Source organism: Aphelocoma coerulescens, chromosome 2 (assembly GCF_041296385.1).
Source record: "Aphelocoma coerulescens isolate FSJ_1873_10779 chromosome 2, UR_Acoe_1.0, whole genome shotgun sequence".
NCBI classification, from domain to species: Eukaryota; Metazoa; Chordata; class Aves; order Passeriformes; family Corvidae; genus Aphelocoma; species Aphelocoma coerulescens.
This window is the reverse complement of record NC_091015.1, coordinates 89,746,265-89,766,942: the sequence shown is the minus strand read 5'-3', so window position 1 is coordinate 89,766,942 and position 20,678 is coordinate 89,746,265. Positions and strand designations below refer to the sequence as shown.

At 41.0% G+C, this 20,678-nt stretch overlaps 1 protein-coding gene across 4 annotated transcripts in view; it reads left to right on the top strand.

Moving 5' to 3' along the window:
- The window catches only part of FBXL7 (F-box and leucine rich repeat protein 7), a 181,970-nt gene that overhangs the window by 154,172 nt on the left and 7,120 nt on the right, over positions 1–20,678 (top strand). For all 4 annotated transcript variants that reach the window (XM_069008316.1, XM_069008317.1, XM_069008314.1 and 1 more), the window contains exon 3: positions 18,375–18,986. In XM_069008316.1, coding sequence (XP_068864417.1) covers positions 18,389–18,986 — 598 coding nt within the window. In that variant the 5' untranslated portion in view covers positions 18,375–18,388. The remainder of the gene's footprint in view (positions 1–18,374; positions 18,987–20,678) is intronic.

Below are 20,678 nucleotides of genomic sequence, written 5' to 3'. Positions count from 1 at the left end.
GCTAAATGACTGCTGGTGCCTAATTAGATGTGATAGAAGTAAGCTGCCAGTGCTTTGGGGCGGAGAACAGGGGACAGGCAATACTGTGGCATGCTCACAGGTGACTGATGTCGTTTAGGTGCCTGTCAGCTGCTTTGAGAGCATGGGCGTTCCAAAGTGCCCTGAAATTCCTTCAGTGCTCTGTCCATGTCACCAGCAGCACTTCAGTGTCAGCTGCAGAGGATGCTGCTCAGCCCTGCTACATGCCCTGGCTGGCCACATGCTGAAGCTGGACAGCTTGGAGGGTACTGATGGGGAGCACGAAGCCAAGTGGCTGAGGTCCCCTGTTCAGCTGTCAAAAGAAGACAGGCAATTTACTTTCTCCCAGTAGTGAATCTGTCAGATGCAGCAGCGTCAGGTCTGTTGCTTGAGCTTCTCAACTGCCCTGACTCAGAAGATTTGCCTAGATGTCAAAACATGTGCTGAGGAAAGTCTCAACAATACTTTTGATGCAGTGTTTCTTTTGGACACAGTCTTTTAAAAGAAGCAGAATACGAATTTACATCAAGGTTGCCAAGACATCCAACAGCTTCTGAATTCCTTGTATGTTAGTGCAAAAGTTATTATGGCTTATTTTAAAATACACAGTTAAATATAAACTGAATTTCCTAATCCAGTTTATATTGGTTAAAACAGAAGAATAAACGTCTGGCTTCATCCTCTGGCTCCACTCATCATTATCTGTATGACATTTTTGACATCATATTGTGCAGTGGAGTTACAGATTTTAACAGAGGGTGCAAAAAAGGGAAAAGAGTGAAATGGCAGCACTTTTTACACCATCTTAACTGACAACAGCTCAGTGCACATATCCTCTGAAACCACGGTGCTTCCCATGATTTGGGAAAGGCTCCCATTTCCCCAGCATGCCTCCCACAGCTGCAGCTGTCCCCAGCTCTGGGCCACGTTCCATGTTTCCCATGGTCAGGAGTTCTGGTCCAGCATTAGTGCATCCCCAAGATGCATCATCTCATGGGCTGCATGGGAGCTCACGTGAAGACCTGGTACAACCCAAAGTCATTCTCATGGTTTATCGGGTCTGTTCTTTTGCCACTCTGCTGAAAGGGGAGAATAAGTGTTTAATAAGGGAGAATTTGATCAAAACATTGGTATGAGCCTGAAAAAAACTATAGTACTGCAGTCGTGCCTCTCATAAGTTAATACAGATCCAAGTAAGTGGAAAGTGAGAAGGGCCATTGCCTGGCTGAGTTACAAGGATTTGCTGGACACACACTAAAAGCTGTTTTCCTTTCAGTGTAAACTTAACAGTTAAAATATCATGGTAGCTTGTCTTAAAGCTTACAGCTCGTGTCCATCTTTTTTCTGAGCAGTGCTATCATGAAGCATCTGCATTTTAAACAAAGCAGATGAAACCTGTGCAAGTCCCCCTTATTGTAAAGCTATATTCTGTGGCTTGCCTAATTAATTTTTCATTAATTTTAGCATAATAAGCTAAATTTAACCCAGCTTAAAAAATAGTCCTTACCACTGTGCCACTGGGTGCTTGGCTTTTTTTCATACTTATATACTCAGCTATTGTAGTATGCCAATTTCTGATCTTACATATTTTAACACAAAAAAAGAAGAAAAGAGAGAAAGTTAATAGGGTAAAATCATTCTGGTTTAATTGTGTGATTAGAATATACTCATAAGGAATTTGATACTTTTTCCTAGAAAAAAAGTTTTAAATTATTTAATTGTCTTTAATTTGGTTTCCTAATTACATTAGGTGTATATTATTAAGTTTTCCCTGGTACACACTTTTATAAATAAAAGGTAAGCCTTTTATTCAGTCCTAGCACTTCTGTGGTTTCCATTACTTTCCATACTTAATAAGAAAATTCAAAGCCGCTGTTTCATTTCTGGCCATCTGTAATTATAGCAAACTGCCTATAGGTACAGCCAAATGTAGCTATATATGGAAATAATGCACATATATGTATGGAGAGATAATTAGATTATACCAGGGTTGTGATTCCCTGCAGGAGAAACCAGAGTCTGAATCAGCTGCAGTCCTTGCCAAGGCAGAACATGATCCCTCAGTGCAGGTGTTCAGCATCTCCCTGTTGCTCCACTACGCAGCGCTAGCAGCGCTCCACAAATCCACAGTGACATCTAGGTTGCTTTTGGAGTTTGTCCACACCTTTTCTAAGCAATGGCTTGTTGCAGCTGGTTAAACAACACTCTTTAATCCCTAGCTTTATTTTGAAATTCTTGTCAACACCTGATATAAATCAGTTTTCTCATCCTTAAAAGTATAACAGAAACAAACAGCAGCGAGTGATGAATCACATGTGCTGCAGTGGAGTGCTATTTCAGTTCACATAGCTTAAACTAAAATGAGGATCAAAGCAGTTTAATAATGGCATGAATTTAATCAGTAGTCAATGAACTGCTCATTTGGGATCAGTACCAGTAATGCCACAGATAAATTACAGCACTGAACACTGAATTAATGTTAACAGCTTTAACTAATCTCCAGAAGTTACAGACTCTCTTCCACAAGTTCACACACATATTCTACCAGCATGTGGGGGTTACAGTCTCCCCCCGCTTCCCCATCTGAAGGACACCCATATCCTGCAGATGTGGGTGCTATCACCTCCTGGGACCCAGTGCTGCTCCCTGCAGCTGGTGAAGCAGCACCCACAAGCTCGGGTGTACCCCATGATCTGTGGCTCTTTACCTGCAGCAGCTTTCCTGAAAGCAGGCAGCTCCTGGCCTCTTACTAGGAGGCTGCTCTGTCTGGCTGATGATTTTTTTCATTCTTAAGGTGACTGGTTAGAGATGACAGTTTTCATGCATTTTAACATGATCAGTATTGGGAAGCACACACTGATTTTATGTCCTTTTAACACCTGCACACCACCAATGGTTCACTCACATTCCTGTCTTAAATGGTGGTGTCCCAGACCATTTGCCAAGGTTGGGCCATGAAATCATCATCTGTTCCTAGATCTCACCTTGTTATCATCAGTAATCTTCTGCTGCATAGGCAGGGCATAGAAGCACAGCCCCCACCCATACCTTTGTGTACAGCAAGGCTGCTAAATGCAGTTCAAGTGTGATGACATTGCTTTTTGCTCTTGAGAGTCTGGAGTTTTTCTATAAACAAAAATCTGAATTCCCGTCAAGGAGCAAATATCTGTTCAGAGAAAGGCTGGCAAGCTTGCTGCAATGTACTACAGACAGATGAGGCTTTGTTGTGTTACAAGGCAATTTGCCTAAGGGGAAGGCTCTGCCAGCTGTAATCTCAGCTAAAATAACTTATTCTGCCTGAACTGTTCCCCAGATACGGCTTCACTTGCATGAAACTTATTATAGTCTGTAAAGAAGACTCAGTAGCATCACTGGTGAGTGCTGTAGATACAGAAAGTAAGGAAGTGACTGCTTCACTAGAGTGTGCAGGAACCATGGCTCAGTCCCAGGGCAGGCAGCCCACCTGTGTTTTGGAGCAATGAAGAGCTGATGTCCTTGCCTAATGGTCAGCCCTCATGGCTGGAGACATTGTGTGCCTCTCTGAAGCCTTTTCTAATCGTGGTGTTCAAATGGCTTCTGGCTGGTTTATAACATAGCAGATCACTTGAGAATATATTGCTGCCTTCCAGAGCTTATGGAATAGAGACTTCTAATCAGCTGAGGCCATTCAACATAAAAGCCTTGTGAGTCAAATATCGTTTCAGCAGCATATCTGTTTGTTACATCATTTCAGTAAACTCAACACTTTGTAAGGTCTTTCCTTAAGAAGGTGGGATGGTGAAGATCAGGGTTTGTTCAATAAGAGATGATGCTCCATGTGAACTGTAGAGTCAGTCCTTGCACTCTGCTCTTCAGCCCTCATGAATAGACACCTTTCTGTAAGGGATGAGCTACTTTTGTGCCAGGATTTGATGAGTTAAATCACAGCCTGATGCTGCAGTGGTAGAATTCAGGTACTGCAAAAGTCACATGAGAAGCAGCTTGGTGAAGAGATTGTTTTCCATCTCCAGGTTGATGTACAGACATCCCATTTCAGCAGGTAGTGAACAAAAGACCCATTTCATGTGTTATGGAGGTGGTCCTAGGGAGAATTTTAATTCCTGAGATTGAAATGGAAGGACCTCAGTACTCTAGTACAGAGATATCTCTGTAGACATAAGCAGCCACATGCACTCCTGTCACTGAAAATGTTCTACTTCAGTGCTTTTGCCACCTCTGTTTCCTTCCATGTATCATGTCAAAACAGTCAGTCCAAACTGAACAAGAGGGATGTCTTGTGATAGACACCTATTCCCACAAATTTAAGGGTGATCAGGAATTGGCAACAGATTTTTCTGTCTCCCAGACTGGATAAGATATTAAATAGTGAAAATGTCAACATTTTGTACTAGTTTTTGAGTTACCCTCAGGGCTACACAAGTATTTTCCTGAATTGTGTGTAATACCAGTAGCATCACTGCCTTGCATGCAGCTCATGTGCTCTGTAAATGGAATCAAAATGACAGAGCAAGTAAATGTATAACTGGATTATAGCAGATTAGTGGCCCAGTGTTTGTAATTTTATCTCACTTCTTACTTTTGCGTTTCTCATGGTGACGCTTCTGCAGTGTCATGTTCCTACACATGGTTCATGCTATAAATAGTCATGAATACAGCATGAGTGGAGTGTAACTTAGTATGATGAAATGAGGGCAACACTTTCCAGCCAATTACTGATGTTATAAAAGTCTCTTTGCCACAAATAGAAGAGAGAGAGTGAACTAACCTGGCAGTGTTTCAGATTTAGTGTGTAGTGAGAGGAGCTGTGATCCTGTGAGATGCTGGCTGCTCTGAACTTACAGTAGCCTCTGGTACTCTGCACATCCTAGGAACTACTTGGAACTGCAGCATCAGCCTCTTTGCTTGTAAATTCAGTGAGCTGGAAAATGTGAAGTCACTACATGCTTCTAAATGTTTCCTAATAAAAATTTTTTACCTTCTCATTAAAAGTTTTTAAATGCGACTTTGTGATCTCTCTTTATTGGCTGTATTCTGTGTTTCCAAATTATACTGAAGAATGCTAGGAATACATTTTTATATATATATTTTTTTTATTACCGTTCTGCTTGAAGTCTTGTGCAATTAGGAAGGAGACGATGAAGTAAGTCATTACTATAATTTCTCCACTTGAAGCCTCAGTACCTAGTGACACTACAGCACAGTGTTAAATGTCTTTTCTAGAATCCAGGCCTTATGATGTGTACCTTAATTTACATCACACATCCTGCAAATACAACCTTGTCATCACTTCACTCCTTAAATATAACAGTAGTACAGCAGTTGGACACTGTTTTTCTCTCTCTGAAAGTGTATAACTTTCCCCTGTGCTTTGTGTCCGTCAGCCTCACTTCTGAAGCAGGTCTTATAGGGATAAGTGTCAGTTCAGCTGGAGGTGGTCTGAGGGTGAATTCACTGGGACTTCAGTACCAATTCAGTAGTTCTGATAGTCCTTGTCTCCAAGCTTAGCACAGTGCATCCCACCAAGAAATCTGTAGCCTCAACTCTACGTAAAGGAGAGCACATGCTAATTTTTCTACACCAAGGAGGAAAACTGGCAGTGGAGTGTGCTGCTCAGGAGTCTCAGAACTGAGGCCAGTGAATGCTGAGTCTCAGACTCAAGTTATAAGTTACAAGGATCTTTGGTATAACTTTGGTGAGAAAAAAAAAAGACCATCTTGAGGAATTTTCACTGAAGTTCAGGAGACGTATCAAAGTCCACATGAGCAGAGTTTAATATGCTCCTGTGGATCATGTGCATTGCAGTGAACTTCATCCTCTTTCCTCCCAAAATGGAGAATGGTCTGTATTTTATGCATAGAGTACAAAATCTGTAAAAGTGAATACTGAAATAACTTTGAACAAGCTGTAGCAAGGGCATTGCTTCTCAGCCCAAAATGTGTATCTGTGCCAATGATGAAAATAAGCATCAGTTACTCCTTCATTTTTCACCCCCCTGGCAAATTCTCTCGGTAACAGTTTTACTTCTCTGTTTCAGGAAGACCAGGATGGCTAAAAAGCCAGAGCTGGCTGATGATAAAGGGTGGGAAAGTTCTTGGGTCATCCTGTATAAACAACAGCTTAAAGCAGAATTTTCTTGATAGATTAATTCCTCTATTGATGTGTTTTGGTTTGGTTTTTTTTTTAATCTTGCTGCTTCCTAGAAAGCTCTAGATGTCAATCCTAACCGACTTGGCCTGTGCCTTGACTTATTTGTGTACTGTGTCATGATTTTTAACCCTCAACTACAAAGTTTTCTCTTAGTCAGACTTGGTTACTGCTCCTCTTATGTAGCTCTGCAAGTACAGTAACCTTTCTGTCGCCTCTGTCCTCTATCTACATACACTGGAGATAATGGTACATATTAGCATATCCTTTTGCTCTTCAGCGGCACAGGTCAAGATCACTTAACCTTTCCACTCGGAGTTTGGGAATTAGCACGTTTATTATGACGTTTTCACAAGGGTTTGATTTGCTTTAATTAGGCAGAGTTTGCTCTTCTGTGCAAGGCCTGAAAAAGAGGAGTATTGTTGAATTACTCAATTGGTAAACACAGACTAATTATATTTAGAAGGGACTCCTGTACAACTTCCTATCAGGTGTATATACATATTCATGAGACCACCCTGACAGGTTCCCATTTTTCCTGGGCTTTGTGAAAATAAGAACCTTTCTCTTCATCTTCTTCTTTGTCAAGATGTCTAATATTTCTTGATTCCAAATGCTGCTTTTTCTGCTGTCCTGTCTTTTAAGTCTACTCCCTGAGATACTGCCATAAGCTGGTAATAAATCTGAGATAATAAATCTGAGGATAAATGTAAAATTCCGTATAGAGCTAGTGATGATGTTTTAAATAATTAGCTTAGGTTAACATGCAAGAGACTAGAAGACTTAGATAGGGCCAGAGTTCTTGCTTTGAATAATAACAATTGTGTAGACATAAACATCACATTTTCTTTTTTTGCACATTGATTTTGAGTTAATAAAATCAGAATGACATTAAAAGAGTCAGTGAATAATTTTGTTTATCTCATTCGGTAAATTGAAATCACAATGAATTGGAAAGGAATAATTACAGTCAGTTCATATTTTATGCACAATAAAGCAGTTATTTATTGTGGAGTGCAGTAGACTGGGAAGTTATTGAAGTTGCCATAAATACTGAGTGCTGAATTCTTGATTTACTTGCATGTATGTACATCTGATACTCCTCAAACGTCAGATTACCATATGCTGCTGCGCATAAATAGCGATCTGCAATTTATACAGCACAAGTCACAGACACAGCAATTGGGACCTCAGACGGCAGGGTTGGGTTTCAGAGGGTGCCTTCTGCCCTCTGAATGCTTTTGCAGTCATAAGTACCATCTGTTTTGACACAGTCTGGGACTGCTTCACACTGGTGGTCAGGAATCCATGTAACTTAGTGCAGTTGGGCTTGAGCCAGTTACATTTTTCTAGTAGAAGAAAGCTGCCAGTGGCCATGTCTCTTTCCCAGCTTAACTCCCCAATTTCCCATAAACAAAATTTTAATCCTTGTGGTTCTGAATAAGCACTACGTGCTTGCTCAGTGCGTTGCTCTGTGTGTATTGTGTGTGTTTGTAACAAGAGGGGACTGCTCGCTGTCACTCCAGGGCTCTCATAACGTGACGTGTTTATTATGAAAAAGCCTCGGTTTGTGTATCTTTGTTGGAGGGATGCTGGATGAGTTAGATTGAGCTGCTGTCATGGATTTCTGCTTCAGAGGCCTATGCTTCTTTTCTTTCAGCTTCTCCAGAGTGTTCCTCTCACCCAGGTCCCAAAGGTAATTCGTTGGGCAATTGGCTTTGGCCAGCTCTTTGCTGAATGCATTCCTTTGTGTGTACGTGTAGTGGCAACACTGTGGGTTTGTAAGAAATGCAAAACTGAGGATTAAGTGAAGTTTTCTACCCTTCCTTCAAATAGCCCTGGAGACCAGCTTTGTTTTTCTCAGTTTGGCCATGTGTCAGAAGGGAGGAGGGATGCAACCCTAGAAACAAGGTATTTGCCCTCAAAACATGAGAGTGCTTGCCAGGATACTAGCAGGTGCTTTTGGAGGAATCTCATTCCTGGAAAAGAAAATAAACTTTGAAAACTAAGGTAAATGGATCTGAGCTGATCAGGATCGGGTGTTGCATGACAACCTTTAGTTACACTTCGCACAGTTCTACTGATGTTCTGTAATCCATGGGTATCCTACAGATGGATGCCAGCAGGGCTCCTAGGCTGCAAAAGCATCAGTCTGGGAGTAAACACATCTCATTTGTAAAGTCAGGAAAACTGTTACTGCCTCAGTGTAATTCTCCTACGAGATTGAAAAGAGCTCACCAACCTCACCCTGGAGTGAGCAGTGACATGGTAACTTGCTAAGCAGATTTTTTAGATGAAGGTTATGTTCTCTTGTCTGTTGGCTGCATTTTTTGTTGCTGTTTCGTTATCACTCTTGTACTGGTAGTTCAGCTGATAGAGGGATGTGTCTACTGTTCTGACACATGACTCATCAGCTGGAACACCAAGTGGGCACTTGTAGGTATCTCATGGACAATCCATAGCAAACTGGGCTGAACCAAGCTGAGTTGGGATTGGCTTTACCAGCTGGGTTTTGGGTTTGTTTTCTTATTTTTAATCTTATTTTTAAAAATTTTAAATTTTTAATTTAAACTCTTCTTGTGCTGTGTACAGCTCTGTCCTATAATTTGCAGGTTTATCTTTTCCAAATTATCAGCAAAGACTATGTTTTCGAAACCTGAATTTATTTTAGGAGGGATATTTGTACTATTCTAAATTACATTGATTTAATGCATCATAAGCATCTGGAGAGAGACTATTTACAAGAGAGTGTAGAAACAAGACAAGGGGAAGTGGCTTCAAAGTGAAAAAAGAGTATGTTTAGATTAGATATAGGGAAGAAATTCTTTACTGTGAGGGTGGTGAAGCAATGGAACAGGTTGCCCAGAGAAGTTGTAGATGTCCCATCCCTGTAAGTGTTCCAGGCCAGGCTGGGTAGAGCTCTGAGCAATCTGGTCTAGTAGAAGTCATCCCTCCCACAGCAGGAGGATTGGATCTAGATGATCTTTAAGTCCCTTTCAACCCATCACCATTCTATGATTCTGTGATCTAAACTTGAGTGATAAGAGAGAAGCACAATTTTATGGCTTTACATCTCCCATTACCATATATTCTTCTGTTTAGCATACTGCTTACCATTTGTTTCTCCAATTTTGAAGGTCAAATCCTGGATTCTCTGTTAATTTGAAATTCAGTAATTTCTGAGAGTTGCATGCTTTTAAAATGCCAACAGTTGATTATGAAAAACAATGTTCTTTTACACAAATAATTTGTTTATGGTGAATATGCTGGAAACAGCCGTTCTTGGGGCAATTATTTGCCTAATGCAGCATTTGCTACCAACTGGATGGAAGTCCTCTTGATTACACAACAAAGTGACTATATTGTCAGCTTTTCCCAGAGGCAGACATTCCTCTGTTTTGTACATTATTTTCCCTTTAGAGTTACACACATCTACCAGAACTATGCTTCAGGTTCTGCAGGTCCCTGTGGTTTTGATCCACATGAACTGAGGATTCTCTCCCATAAATTTATTCCAGCAACTTGTCTTGAAGTTCTGTAGTAATCTAAACTGGTACATCTTTTATTCCAAATTCTCCTATTTTTAAAAGGTGAAATAGTGGAACAGCTACAATTGTCTGGAGCAGCTGACTGGATTTCTGCATTTTGAAGTTGGGAGACATTAAGCAATTGTTCCAGTTTTTTATATAAACTGCAAAGATACATTTACATCAACAAAAACTTAATGGTTATCACTCAAAAACAGAGTAGGATCTGTTTCTCCCATCTCTGTTATTTTAAGTGACCGGCCATGTATGTGTAGCTTGAGAGCCACTATCAAGCAGTGTGCACTCATCTTCTCTACATTTGTGTAAACTTGGTATTAAATGAAAGATAAAGAGCAATAGATTTTAAAAGTAGAACACAGTAATGTAAATGTTGTCCAGTCAGGTGGAAAAATGTTTTACCTCAACAAAATTTTTACCTCGGAGCATGTTAGAGTAACTCAAAGAAAAGGCAGGATATAGTTGTAAGCCTGTTTCACTGAAACAAGTCATTCTCTGGATAAATTGGGAAGGGTTTTTGTATTCACCAGGATGGGTTCATGGGTTAATTAAGACTGTCAAATTTAGGAGGACAAGAGAGAGAGATGATGGCCAGCTTTTTAGTATGATTTGATATTAAGCAAACTTGCTATCTTTTTGTTGTCTTATTTAAACCTTTATATAGAAGTATGTTGAAGATGCTTATTTACAAGCATCTTGTAAATGCTTATTTTCATTTTAACTACATGTGGTTTGCACATTTCCGAGCAATGCATCAAACAACATGGATCCCCATAGGTGTGATAATCCTGAAAATGGGGGACGATGAAATGCAGTGTGTCCAGTCCATTGATAATCCAGCCCTGAAAATCCAGCAGGGCACAGGATGCCTCTCCTCAGAGTGGTATGGAATAGGTTGGGAGATGATAACTCATGATTTGGAGGAGGTAGACAGGGACTTCTTCTGTCTGCTGGATTTATCTACATTAGCACTTTTGCTCAAGCCCAAAGCTCACTTGTGAAATGCTTTTCCTTCTTACTCTGTTTTAATAACCACCACGAGGTATATGAACCCAGTTACACTCAGGCAAAACTAAAGCCAAAAAATACATTCTGGCAGTACACCTAAAGCACCAAAAGCAACCCCTACTGAGCATTCAGGGTTGGGGATTAAATTAAATATTGGCAAAACAGTAACACCCCTTTCCCAGGCCTGTGGATGTCGGGTTTTCAGCAATATTAGTTTTGCTCCACAAAACTCCTCTTTCTGGGCTGCACTCCTTGCTAATGTAAATATAAACTAGCTCAGCTGGAGGGGCTCCCTGGCATACCATAAAGAGTTGTGAGAGCATCTGACCTGAAGGATTTAAGGAGAGCTAATACTTAAGCATGTGTGGAATTCATTCTGGGATACATATTTACTGAACATGGAAAAAATGCACCTTCTAATCAATCTCTATGTAATTGCTAACAATGATGCACTGTGAAACCCTTTACTCAGAGCTGATGGGCTAGTATCATCAGTGGTCCTGAAGGCAAAATTAAGATGCTTTAACTTCCTAAACTAATTGTGAATCACTTTTTTACTTTTCCTCCCCCTCAGTCTTTGTATTTTTAGCTCTGTTCAAAACTATGGGGATAAAATGAATTCCTGCCAAGTGGCAGGGGACAAAGTCAGTAGGGGGGAAATTAGTTCCAGCTTTTGACAAATACATTGTAAGGAAGAATTACTTGCTTAATAAAACTATAATGATTACTTTACTTGCAATGCTGTTTGACTTTAAGCATCTATTGTGAGTATGCCAGGAATGCAAGATCAGGTCTCCAAATGTATGTAGAGGAGTTTATAGGCTAAAGAAAACTGGAGCTCAACATCACAGGGAAGTTACACCAGTATAATCCAAGGTGTAAAGTGTCACACAGAAACTACTATGAAATGGCTTCAGATTGAAGTAAACATATCCCTGTTCCACAATGCCTCTAGTCTTATACAATAGGTACAGTTTCTTATTACATTCTAAGGGAGGTTTTCAAAAAACCATGAAAGGTTATTTCAAGTTCTGTGGAACTGTTCCTTCCAAGACCATGTGGATACGATTACTCTGTGAGCTCCAAGGTTGCTCATTCTTACACTGACAAATCGAGCTTTGCCGCAGGACTTTGCTCTCAAAATGAGAATTGCATGACCAACAGCATCACACAGGATTAAGAAATTAGTTTTCACCTTTGCCAAAGTGTTTTTGTTCCTTTGACCTCAGTTTTCAATTTAATTTTCTGTTTGGCAAAAATAAGAGGTCTAGTGAGAGGGAAGCAGTAGCTGTAACCCATCGCAGGTTTATTAGGACTTTCGCATGTGTGTATTGGAAACAAGCCGGAGTAAATGAAATCATGATAAGGTGGCCACTGGAGGGGAATAGTATTTTGTGTAGTTATCACTCTGAGCATTTGTCAACTGTGATGATGTTTCAGGAGGAACCCTTTAGGAATCACGGAATATGATGATCTGGAAGGGACTGACAAGGATCATCAAGTCCAACTCTTAAGTGAATGGCCCACACAGGGATTAAATCCACAACCTTGGTGTTACCAGCACCGTGCTCTGACCAACTGAGCTGATCTCATCTGCGATGCCTTACAATATTTGCTAACAGGTTGCCAGACTTTCCATTTCTCTCTAGGAACCACCTGTTTGAATTGAATTGAGACACAAAATTACCAATATAGTGAGAAATGGGTTAAAATTTACGACACTGGAGCTGCAGTATATTTGGAAAACTGAAAACTAACACAATTTGAGAAGCTTGCTCAGTACTCAAAATACTCTTGAAAAAGTAGATTAAGGAGAGAGAGAACATAGCATTCTCTAAGGATACAGGTGTAGGGAAGATGAATGGATTCTATAAACACAGAGGAAGAAAATAAATGTCCAGGCACTGTATGGCACATGGGAATCTGGGCAATATATTGAGTCACATAGTGAAAATACATCAGCCTTCTGAGACTGTTGAAATCTGGAAGGTTGAAAATGTGGTTTCCATGAAATATGGGTGCGCAGGACTCTACTTTCACCACTGCTGGTGAGGTTGGGTGGTGTTTGGAGCATTGTGCTTTAAGAGAAAAACACACAGAGTGGAGAAAATGTAAAGGAAATGATAGAAGAAACTGGGAATATTAGTAACATGACTAATAAAAAGAAAGGCAAATGCATGTAAGAAATCCTTACAGGGAGAGTGAGGACCTCATTTTTCACAAGCATGAGAAGAGGGGGCAAGAAATAGCTCCTTATGCGAGCCAAATAAGAGGAAAAACTTAGAAACTTGATACAGTGACAACACTGGAACAGGCACCTCAGTGAGCTGACTAATAGCTGCCCCTAGCAGTTAAAAACAGGGCAGACATGCACATCAGAGATAGTTTAAGTGTACTTAGTGTTCTTGGAGAGAGATGAGAGAGCTCACCCAACTTTATTTCTCATTCTGTATGTTCTTCATTGTAAAAGGCTGCAAAATCATGTAGGTATCTCCACTGGGCAACTCTTTCCTTCTGGCATTCTTGACCGCTGCAGCCCCACACAAGTTTGCATGTGAGTTTTGTTCCAGCTGCCTCTTTGCTATCTCAGACTCTCCAGTTCCTCCCAGCCTCCTGGGACTGGGAGGAACCAAGGTCAGTAGGGTAACTCATCCTGAGAGAAATGCCTGAGGATGTTTGCGATGTGGAAGACGTTCTTTATTTTTCTGTAGGTATCACTTTTTCTGGAACTTTGTCCATACCCAGGGCCTTGGAAAGAAAAGGGCTGTGTTGTAGCCTGCTGTCTTAGCTAACTCCTTTTCCTACTCTCCTCTAAGGGCACACAGCCGTATTTGAAATCTCTCTGTCAAATTTACAAGTCTCTTCTTGAATCAGCCCATATTGTACCCCCTGTAGAAGCCTCTGTAGAAGCCTTTGCACCATTGACTGTAGCTGCTACAACCATTAAGTTCCCACTTTTCCCAGTCTCTGTAAAAGGAGTACTTACTTGGCGTGCCTGAGGTTGATGGTATTGTGGTAAAAATGTGAAGTCTATACCCACACTGCAGTTAGTAAAATATGTAGTATCTATGCAACACTTATTGAAGAGACGCTAAGTCAGTGATGTTTTGGCACTCTGTAAATGCTTCTTGCACACATTACTCTGCATCTAATGTTTACAAACATGACAATTCCTTTTTATTTTTCTCAGCTATACTGACTTTTCAGAGCTTGAACAGAGTTTGGTTTATTTCTTGCCTTAGTTTTGCTAAAAATGCCAGTGGTGACAGCAGATCAACATGGAGGATCCTTTTTAGTCATCAGATAAGAATCTGCAGTTTGATTGATTTTTGCAAAATTTTCATTTTAATTTTGTTAGCTTGAAGAGCTCAGTATACTATTCACTTAAAAAAAACCTCATTCACATTACCACAGTGAAAGGTGTGGATGAATGGAGTCATGCCACAAGCATGGAAAGTGGTTCAATCTTAAAAAGTCCATGCTGGAATCTGGACATCGAGTGTCCCGTGTTAGTGTGCATTGCTGGAGTAATGGAAATACAACACTGTTTTCTCCCTCTGGTTCTGAAATCAGAGACTGCATATTATTGTCAATGCCAGAAAGAATGGAGACTAGATCTTGGCTTAAATCTTATATATTTAAAGGCTTTTTGTTCCCAGATGTATGTATTAATTGGGAAACAAACTGGGGAGAAAGAATCCTTTGAAATAAACCAGATTTCTAATGGAATAAGAAAACTCCCTCTAGTGCATTTTCTCCCTCTGTGTCAGCTTTTATGGTTCTGTTTCTAGCACGCATCTTTTGAGATTTCTTTAAAGATTATTAAGAAATTTTGTCTTACATCAACAAACAACTTTCAGAGCTTGATCAAAGCTTTAATAAAAGGCATCTTGCACAGAAGATTGGAGGCAAAGGGGCAAAAGAGGTTGTAGGGAGGGAAGTGCAGGACTGCTTTCTAATTTGCTTTTACTTTCTAAAATCAGCAAAATTAAAGTTGCATTTCAGGCTTGTAAACAATTGAGTTTACAAGAGAAATGCTTGTATGGGGCATGTGTATGTGTAAAGATGTGTTTTGAGAACTGTAATCAGCAGCTTCATTTGTACTTGCAAGGTTGTGTTTACTAATGTTTCACCATCATTAAGTTGCTCTTTCTCAGACTGCCCCAGCCTGTTGGCTAGTGCTCAGTACATGGCAAAGAACAAAATTCGAAGGAAACTCCTAGAGGTTGAGATAGTGCTATAGGAAGCCCCTCCCAACAACATTAGAAAAGTCTGGAAAATGTACAGTAGACCAAGTGTTTTGCTGAAGTTTTAAATGCTAACAAAAAGCTTTCCAAGTTTTTCCTGGCTTCTGGACTCACCTGCTATTTTTTTTTTCATTTCCCCTTAGGGGTGTACAGCAAACAGTAAGCAGGAATACCTCTGTACGGAGTTCAGCTGAGCTACCAGCAAAATTCCTGTCTGAGAGCCTATTGCATTACAGGCTCAGCAGACCAGTAATGTGCTCATTACTCCCTTTTTTAAACACAATGACAACACTACAGTCTTTTTCCTCAATACTTTGTGGTGGGGAGGCATGGTGCATGTGTGTGTATGTGTATGTGTCTGTCTCGAAGTCCATCCCCCAAGGATGGAGGGAGCAAGTTTCACATGATGTACCTTCAGGACTGAAGGGAAAGGAAATACAGGATGCACATCTGGAACTGCTATACTAATGAGAGAATTAAGCGAGCACAAAGAAAGCACGGAGCATACACATAAAACAGAAGGTCAGGCCTTTTTTAACTCGAGGTCTAAGTTAAAAAACACATATTAGTAATTCATTACACACACGGAATGTCTAAGGTATTGATTATTCACAGTGCCCAGGAGTGATGAAGGAATGCCACTTCTGATCCAAAAGGAGTGGAGATTAGCCGTATTCGCTTGGTGTATTGCTCACCAGGGGAAGGGGAGGAGAATCATGGAGTATGAAAAGCTTTTTTAGGCTAAAGTAGAAATGGAAACTAAGGAAGACTGTAACCCTACAGAAATTTTAAGGTGTTTTCAACAATAATTGACTAAAAATGTATGTTCTCCAAATATGCTGTGTCTTACAGAAGGTACTCATTCCCACAGGACTAAAAATTGTTTAAAGCAGATGTTAATGATTTCAACTTTTTGCTTTTGATTTTAATTCTCTTTTGTGGAATAGAAATAAGTGTTTGTTCTGTTTTTTTATTTATATCATTTTGTTTTCCTTTTTGTTCTGGTTTGTGTAAAACAAACAAACAACAATCAACCAACCAACCAAAAGCCCAAAGCAAATGAAGAAGTAAAAAAAAAAAGGAAAGGAACTGACAATATCAAATACATGTAATAGTAGAAGATGCATCCAGCACTTGGAAAAAAGTGTATATTCTTTTATATTAGAAACATTCTTGTATTAAAATCTCAAAAAAAAGAGCAAAAAGTAAAGGCACTGGGTTTGCCACATCTTCTGCACATGTTTGACTTCAGGCACTGTCCCTGGTTTTGGTGATAATGTGAGGGTGGTCAAACATATGGTAAGTCCTTGCGAAAATTAATCTCGGGGACTGTTGCCTAAGAGGCCTGTGCAATCAGTGCCTGTCTGCAGGAGCCTGGCTGCTGCTGGTGTTGTGGGTTTTTTCTCTCCAGCTGTAAATCTCATTTATGAAATACCAGCATATACCAGACACTTACCAAATAACACTCCTCGATGCAATTATTTGCAGTAGCTGCCAGGGGGGGTATTAGGAGGTGTCAAAGGGAGCAGGGCGTCTGCAAAACCCACTCAGCATGAAGATACTGTTCTTGCTCATAAATACACAAATCCCTGTGTTAGGACCACATAGCCATAGCACGGACTCAGAAGCCTTGGGGAAAATGTTCTTTGCTTTCATTTGCTGAAATAGTGAGTTTCTAAGTAAAACAAGATGCAGAAAAGGAAGATGGAAGGAGCTGGGTACTATAGGTTTTTCTTCCATGGTGTGAGAAGATGGTTTTGATCTCTCTGCAGCTCAACTGGGTGATCTTGAGCAAGCCATCAGACTTTGTTTCTTGGGTTCTTCAGCTAAACATTTGTGCCTCTCTCCCTTGCAGACACACTGGGAAAATACAGGCCTGTGGCTGCTATTTTGTAGGTTGTGAGATCAGAGCAGGCCTGTGCTGGGCTGAGTAAAAGCTTGACAGGGATGTTTATGTGTAACGATCAAATTCATCAAAAATGTACTTAATTAAAAAACTCTGCCCAAATCCAGGTTTGGGGATGTTTGTTGAATGCATTTCTGGCTGTATCTTGCTTAGCCCTAATTTGTGCTGTCACAATCACAGAGCTGTAGAGTCAGTGTTACTTAAGGGGCTGCCTTTGTACACTTCCCTGAAATGCCTGAACATTGGTGTGACGGCAGGAGATGCGATGGGGAGAAAAGCTTGGTGTGCTAAAAACACCATCCGTCTGTGAAACTTGTTATTCTTCTGCTGGTCACTAAATTGTGGTTACTGTATCCATTTCTGGGTGGTGCCTTCTTTTATAAAGGATTTCTGTTGAGATCAGTACTGAGATGGAGGGTGTGTGCTCAGCATCAGGATGCATCTCATACACTGGTTGTGTCTTGTGTAGCATACTACTAAAATATCCATTAATTGCCCATGGCATTTGCTTGAATGTCAAAGTTGTATCTTCATTTTGTTCCAGTCTTTGACTTGGTTTGCTTGGAGAAACTGGGAGCGGGAGTGGAAATTACTTGTAGGCAATGTCAGCACAAAGGGAAAACAGTTGAAATAATCTTACAGCAAAGGTAACCTTTCCTAGTAGCAAAATATCTCAATTTTTGTGCCTGATTTTTGGCACTAAAATGAACTAAAGAAGGTAAAGAAGTAGCAAATTGTTTTGGGGAGGGGAGTTGAGTTGACTGCTTCCAGTGTGACAAATATCCCTAGCAATAAGTGTGTAAATATTGTGTAACAATTCAACAAGTTTCCAGGCATGCTGTTTCTTCGTCACTTACTTTTCTGGGCTTTTCGTTTTCCAATCCAACTGAAGTTCACTTTAGTCCCTTGAAAAGGAGTGTTTTCTGTGTGCGTATGAAGAACTAGTCACTGGGCTCTTGGTTGAACTTCTGAGTTCCAGTTTGCATGACTGAAAAATTAATTTCCCCAATGACACAATGAAAATAAGTGTATGGATTTGTGCTTTTCTCATGTGCTCAGATCTGGTGAAGGAAGCAGAATTTGCCTTGTGAGCTTTTTTGGCCTCCTGCTGAATGACTGAAGGAGCTGAGAGGTGAAGGACCACAGTATTCTCTGCCTCTAAGAGCCCACAGCTGTACCAAGGTTACGGACAGTTGCTCTCTGGCAAAAAAAAAGCACCTGTGACTCAAAAATACTAATTTCTTGCAGTGTTTAATTAAGAGTATAAAGAATTTAAATCCTTGGATTTAAAAAAACCCTTCACCTGCTCTCTCCTCTTCAGGGCTCAGAACTGCATTGTCTCCTTTGCTCACATGGCTTTTGAAATAGATTTTCTCACTTGCACTGGTAAAAGTGACTGCTTAACCCCCAACAAACCCCAAACCAATGGGCTAGCAGGATGCTGTGCCATGCAGAAACCTCTGTGTCTGTCCAGTGCTTATTGAAATCGTGTGTTCTCTCTTCCAGATTCCGACCTGAGCATGCGAACGCTCAGCACACCCAGTCCAGCATTAATATTTCCACCAAATTCCCCTGGGTTCCAAAATGGCAGAGGGTCATCAACGTCTTCATCCTCAGTCACTGGGGAAACTGTTGCCATGGTCCACTCGCCACCTCCAACCCGCCTCACCCATCCTCTCATCCGGCTGGCATCCAAGCACCAGAAGGAGCAGGCCAACATAGACCGCCTGCCCGACCACTCCATGATCCAGATCTTCTCCTTCCTGCCCACCAACCAGCTGTGCCGCTGTGCCCGCGTGTGCCGCCGCTGGTACAACCTGGCCTGGGACCCGCGGCTGTGGAGGACTATTCGCCTGACTGGCGAGACAATCAACGTGGACAGGGCCCTCAAAGTGCTGACCCGGAGGCTTTGTCAGGATACTCCCAACGTCTGTCTCATGTTGGAGACAGTAATTGTTAGTGGCTGCAGGCGGCTCACAGACAGAGGACTCTACACCATTGCCCAGTGCTGTCCAGAACTGAGGAGGCTGGAGGTGTCTGGCTGTTACAACATCTCCAATGAGGCAGTCTTTGATGTCGTGTCACTGTGCCCAAACCTGGAACACCTGGATGTGTCAGGTAACAGGGAATGCTCCAATACAGATGCCTCTGATGTTTGTCATACCCCACAACTGCACACTTACCCTTTCTGTGTTGTTTTTTGGAGTGGGAATCCCTGTCTCCTAACAGTACCTTTGAGACAGGCAGCACTAGAATCTCAGTGCCCCTAATGCCAGCAGCACCTCTGGAGTGGCCAGGCCTCTTCCAAAGGAGGCGAGCTAGCAGAGATGGCCTGTTGAAATGGCATGAGGAATTTTTACAGATTTTTGCACAATGCACCCATAGAAGGGCCCACGTTGCAGTCAGTGCTACATCATGTGGTGAAGCCTAGTTACTTCAGCAAAATTTGTTACATCTTTTTCACACACCTATATATATATAGGTAATTCATATATCTGGTAAGTGACTTGAGGAGCAGCTCAGAATAAGTGTAGGCCTTTTTTCTGGGTATTAATATCAGTTGTCATCCCCAGCTAAACTTCAAGGTCCCCTTGTTTCCATTGCTATTTCAACAAGACTTAGCCAGCCTGAACTTTTCTCTTTTTTCTTCCCTATTTTTTTATATTTTAAAGCTGCCGTTGCAGCTGTTTAGATCAGCAGAAATGTTTTAGACAATTTTCTTCAAGCCTGATCTGGGGAAACAAGATGTTTCCCAAGGTCAGCTGCACAGGATTGACTCTCTGCAAATAGGTTGCCACTTAATGGAAAGGATGCAGCCAAGCAGAGCACTGAAGCAAATTTGCTGCTCAACATTTGCTTTGTGATCTCATTTGTTATCAGTATAATGCCATCATAAATCATCCGAACCAGATTTGCCATTGCAGAGGTACCAGTGGCAGCAAGCAGGATGAAAATAGGGGATTAAACAAGAGGGGCTAGGAAGTGGTGCTATCAAGTCACTGGTACCAGATCAGCTGCTTTTTCCAGGGCTGCCTATCTGGTGTACACTGATTTGCATTCTTTTCTCTGCCTTTTTCTTTTTTTAAGCTGATTTATCCAACTCTCTCACCCCATTCCTAGGATGGCAGAATGTCATGGAAGACATCAAAACAAATACCAACAAATCAGAATTATGCACTTTTTGTGATTGCTTTCTGAAAACCATAAGGTAATAAGGAGTCTATGGAACTCCACAGGAGTCTATTCACAGTGACCTTGTATATGAATTATTTGTTGTTGGTACACACTGACATTAGTTCTGGATTGCTAATCACACATTCAGGTTGAAGCATCTCCAGTGCCTGGAGAAAATGTATGTACCTGTGTGATTTAGAGCTAGAGCTTTGAAGCTCACACCCTGGCATACCTGGGGGCTTGTAGGTGGTTGAAAATGCTTTGGTCCGCAGCTCTTCTTTACGGATTTGCTATAGACCGAAGATGACTTTTTCAAAAGCAGGGAAAAGGAAAAGATGATACCAGGTTATTGAAACAGGTTATTTTGGGGTCTGTCTTCATTTGTGGTTTTCCTAAGCCTCTTACTCTCAGACCCAGAAGGTAATGTCTGTCCCTAAGAGCTCATCAGTTTGGTATAAAGTGTGTAGGGAACAAATAAAATACCTGTCTTCCTTGAATCTTGTCTTATCAATGAGATAGGAGAGTAATTTTAATTTCTTTTTTTCCTAAGTTGTTCTTTCTGTTTGGAGCATGTAAGGGAAAACTCCTGATTTTGGACATGCTCAGAAGTCAGAGTGTTTGGGTTCAGGTATAGCT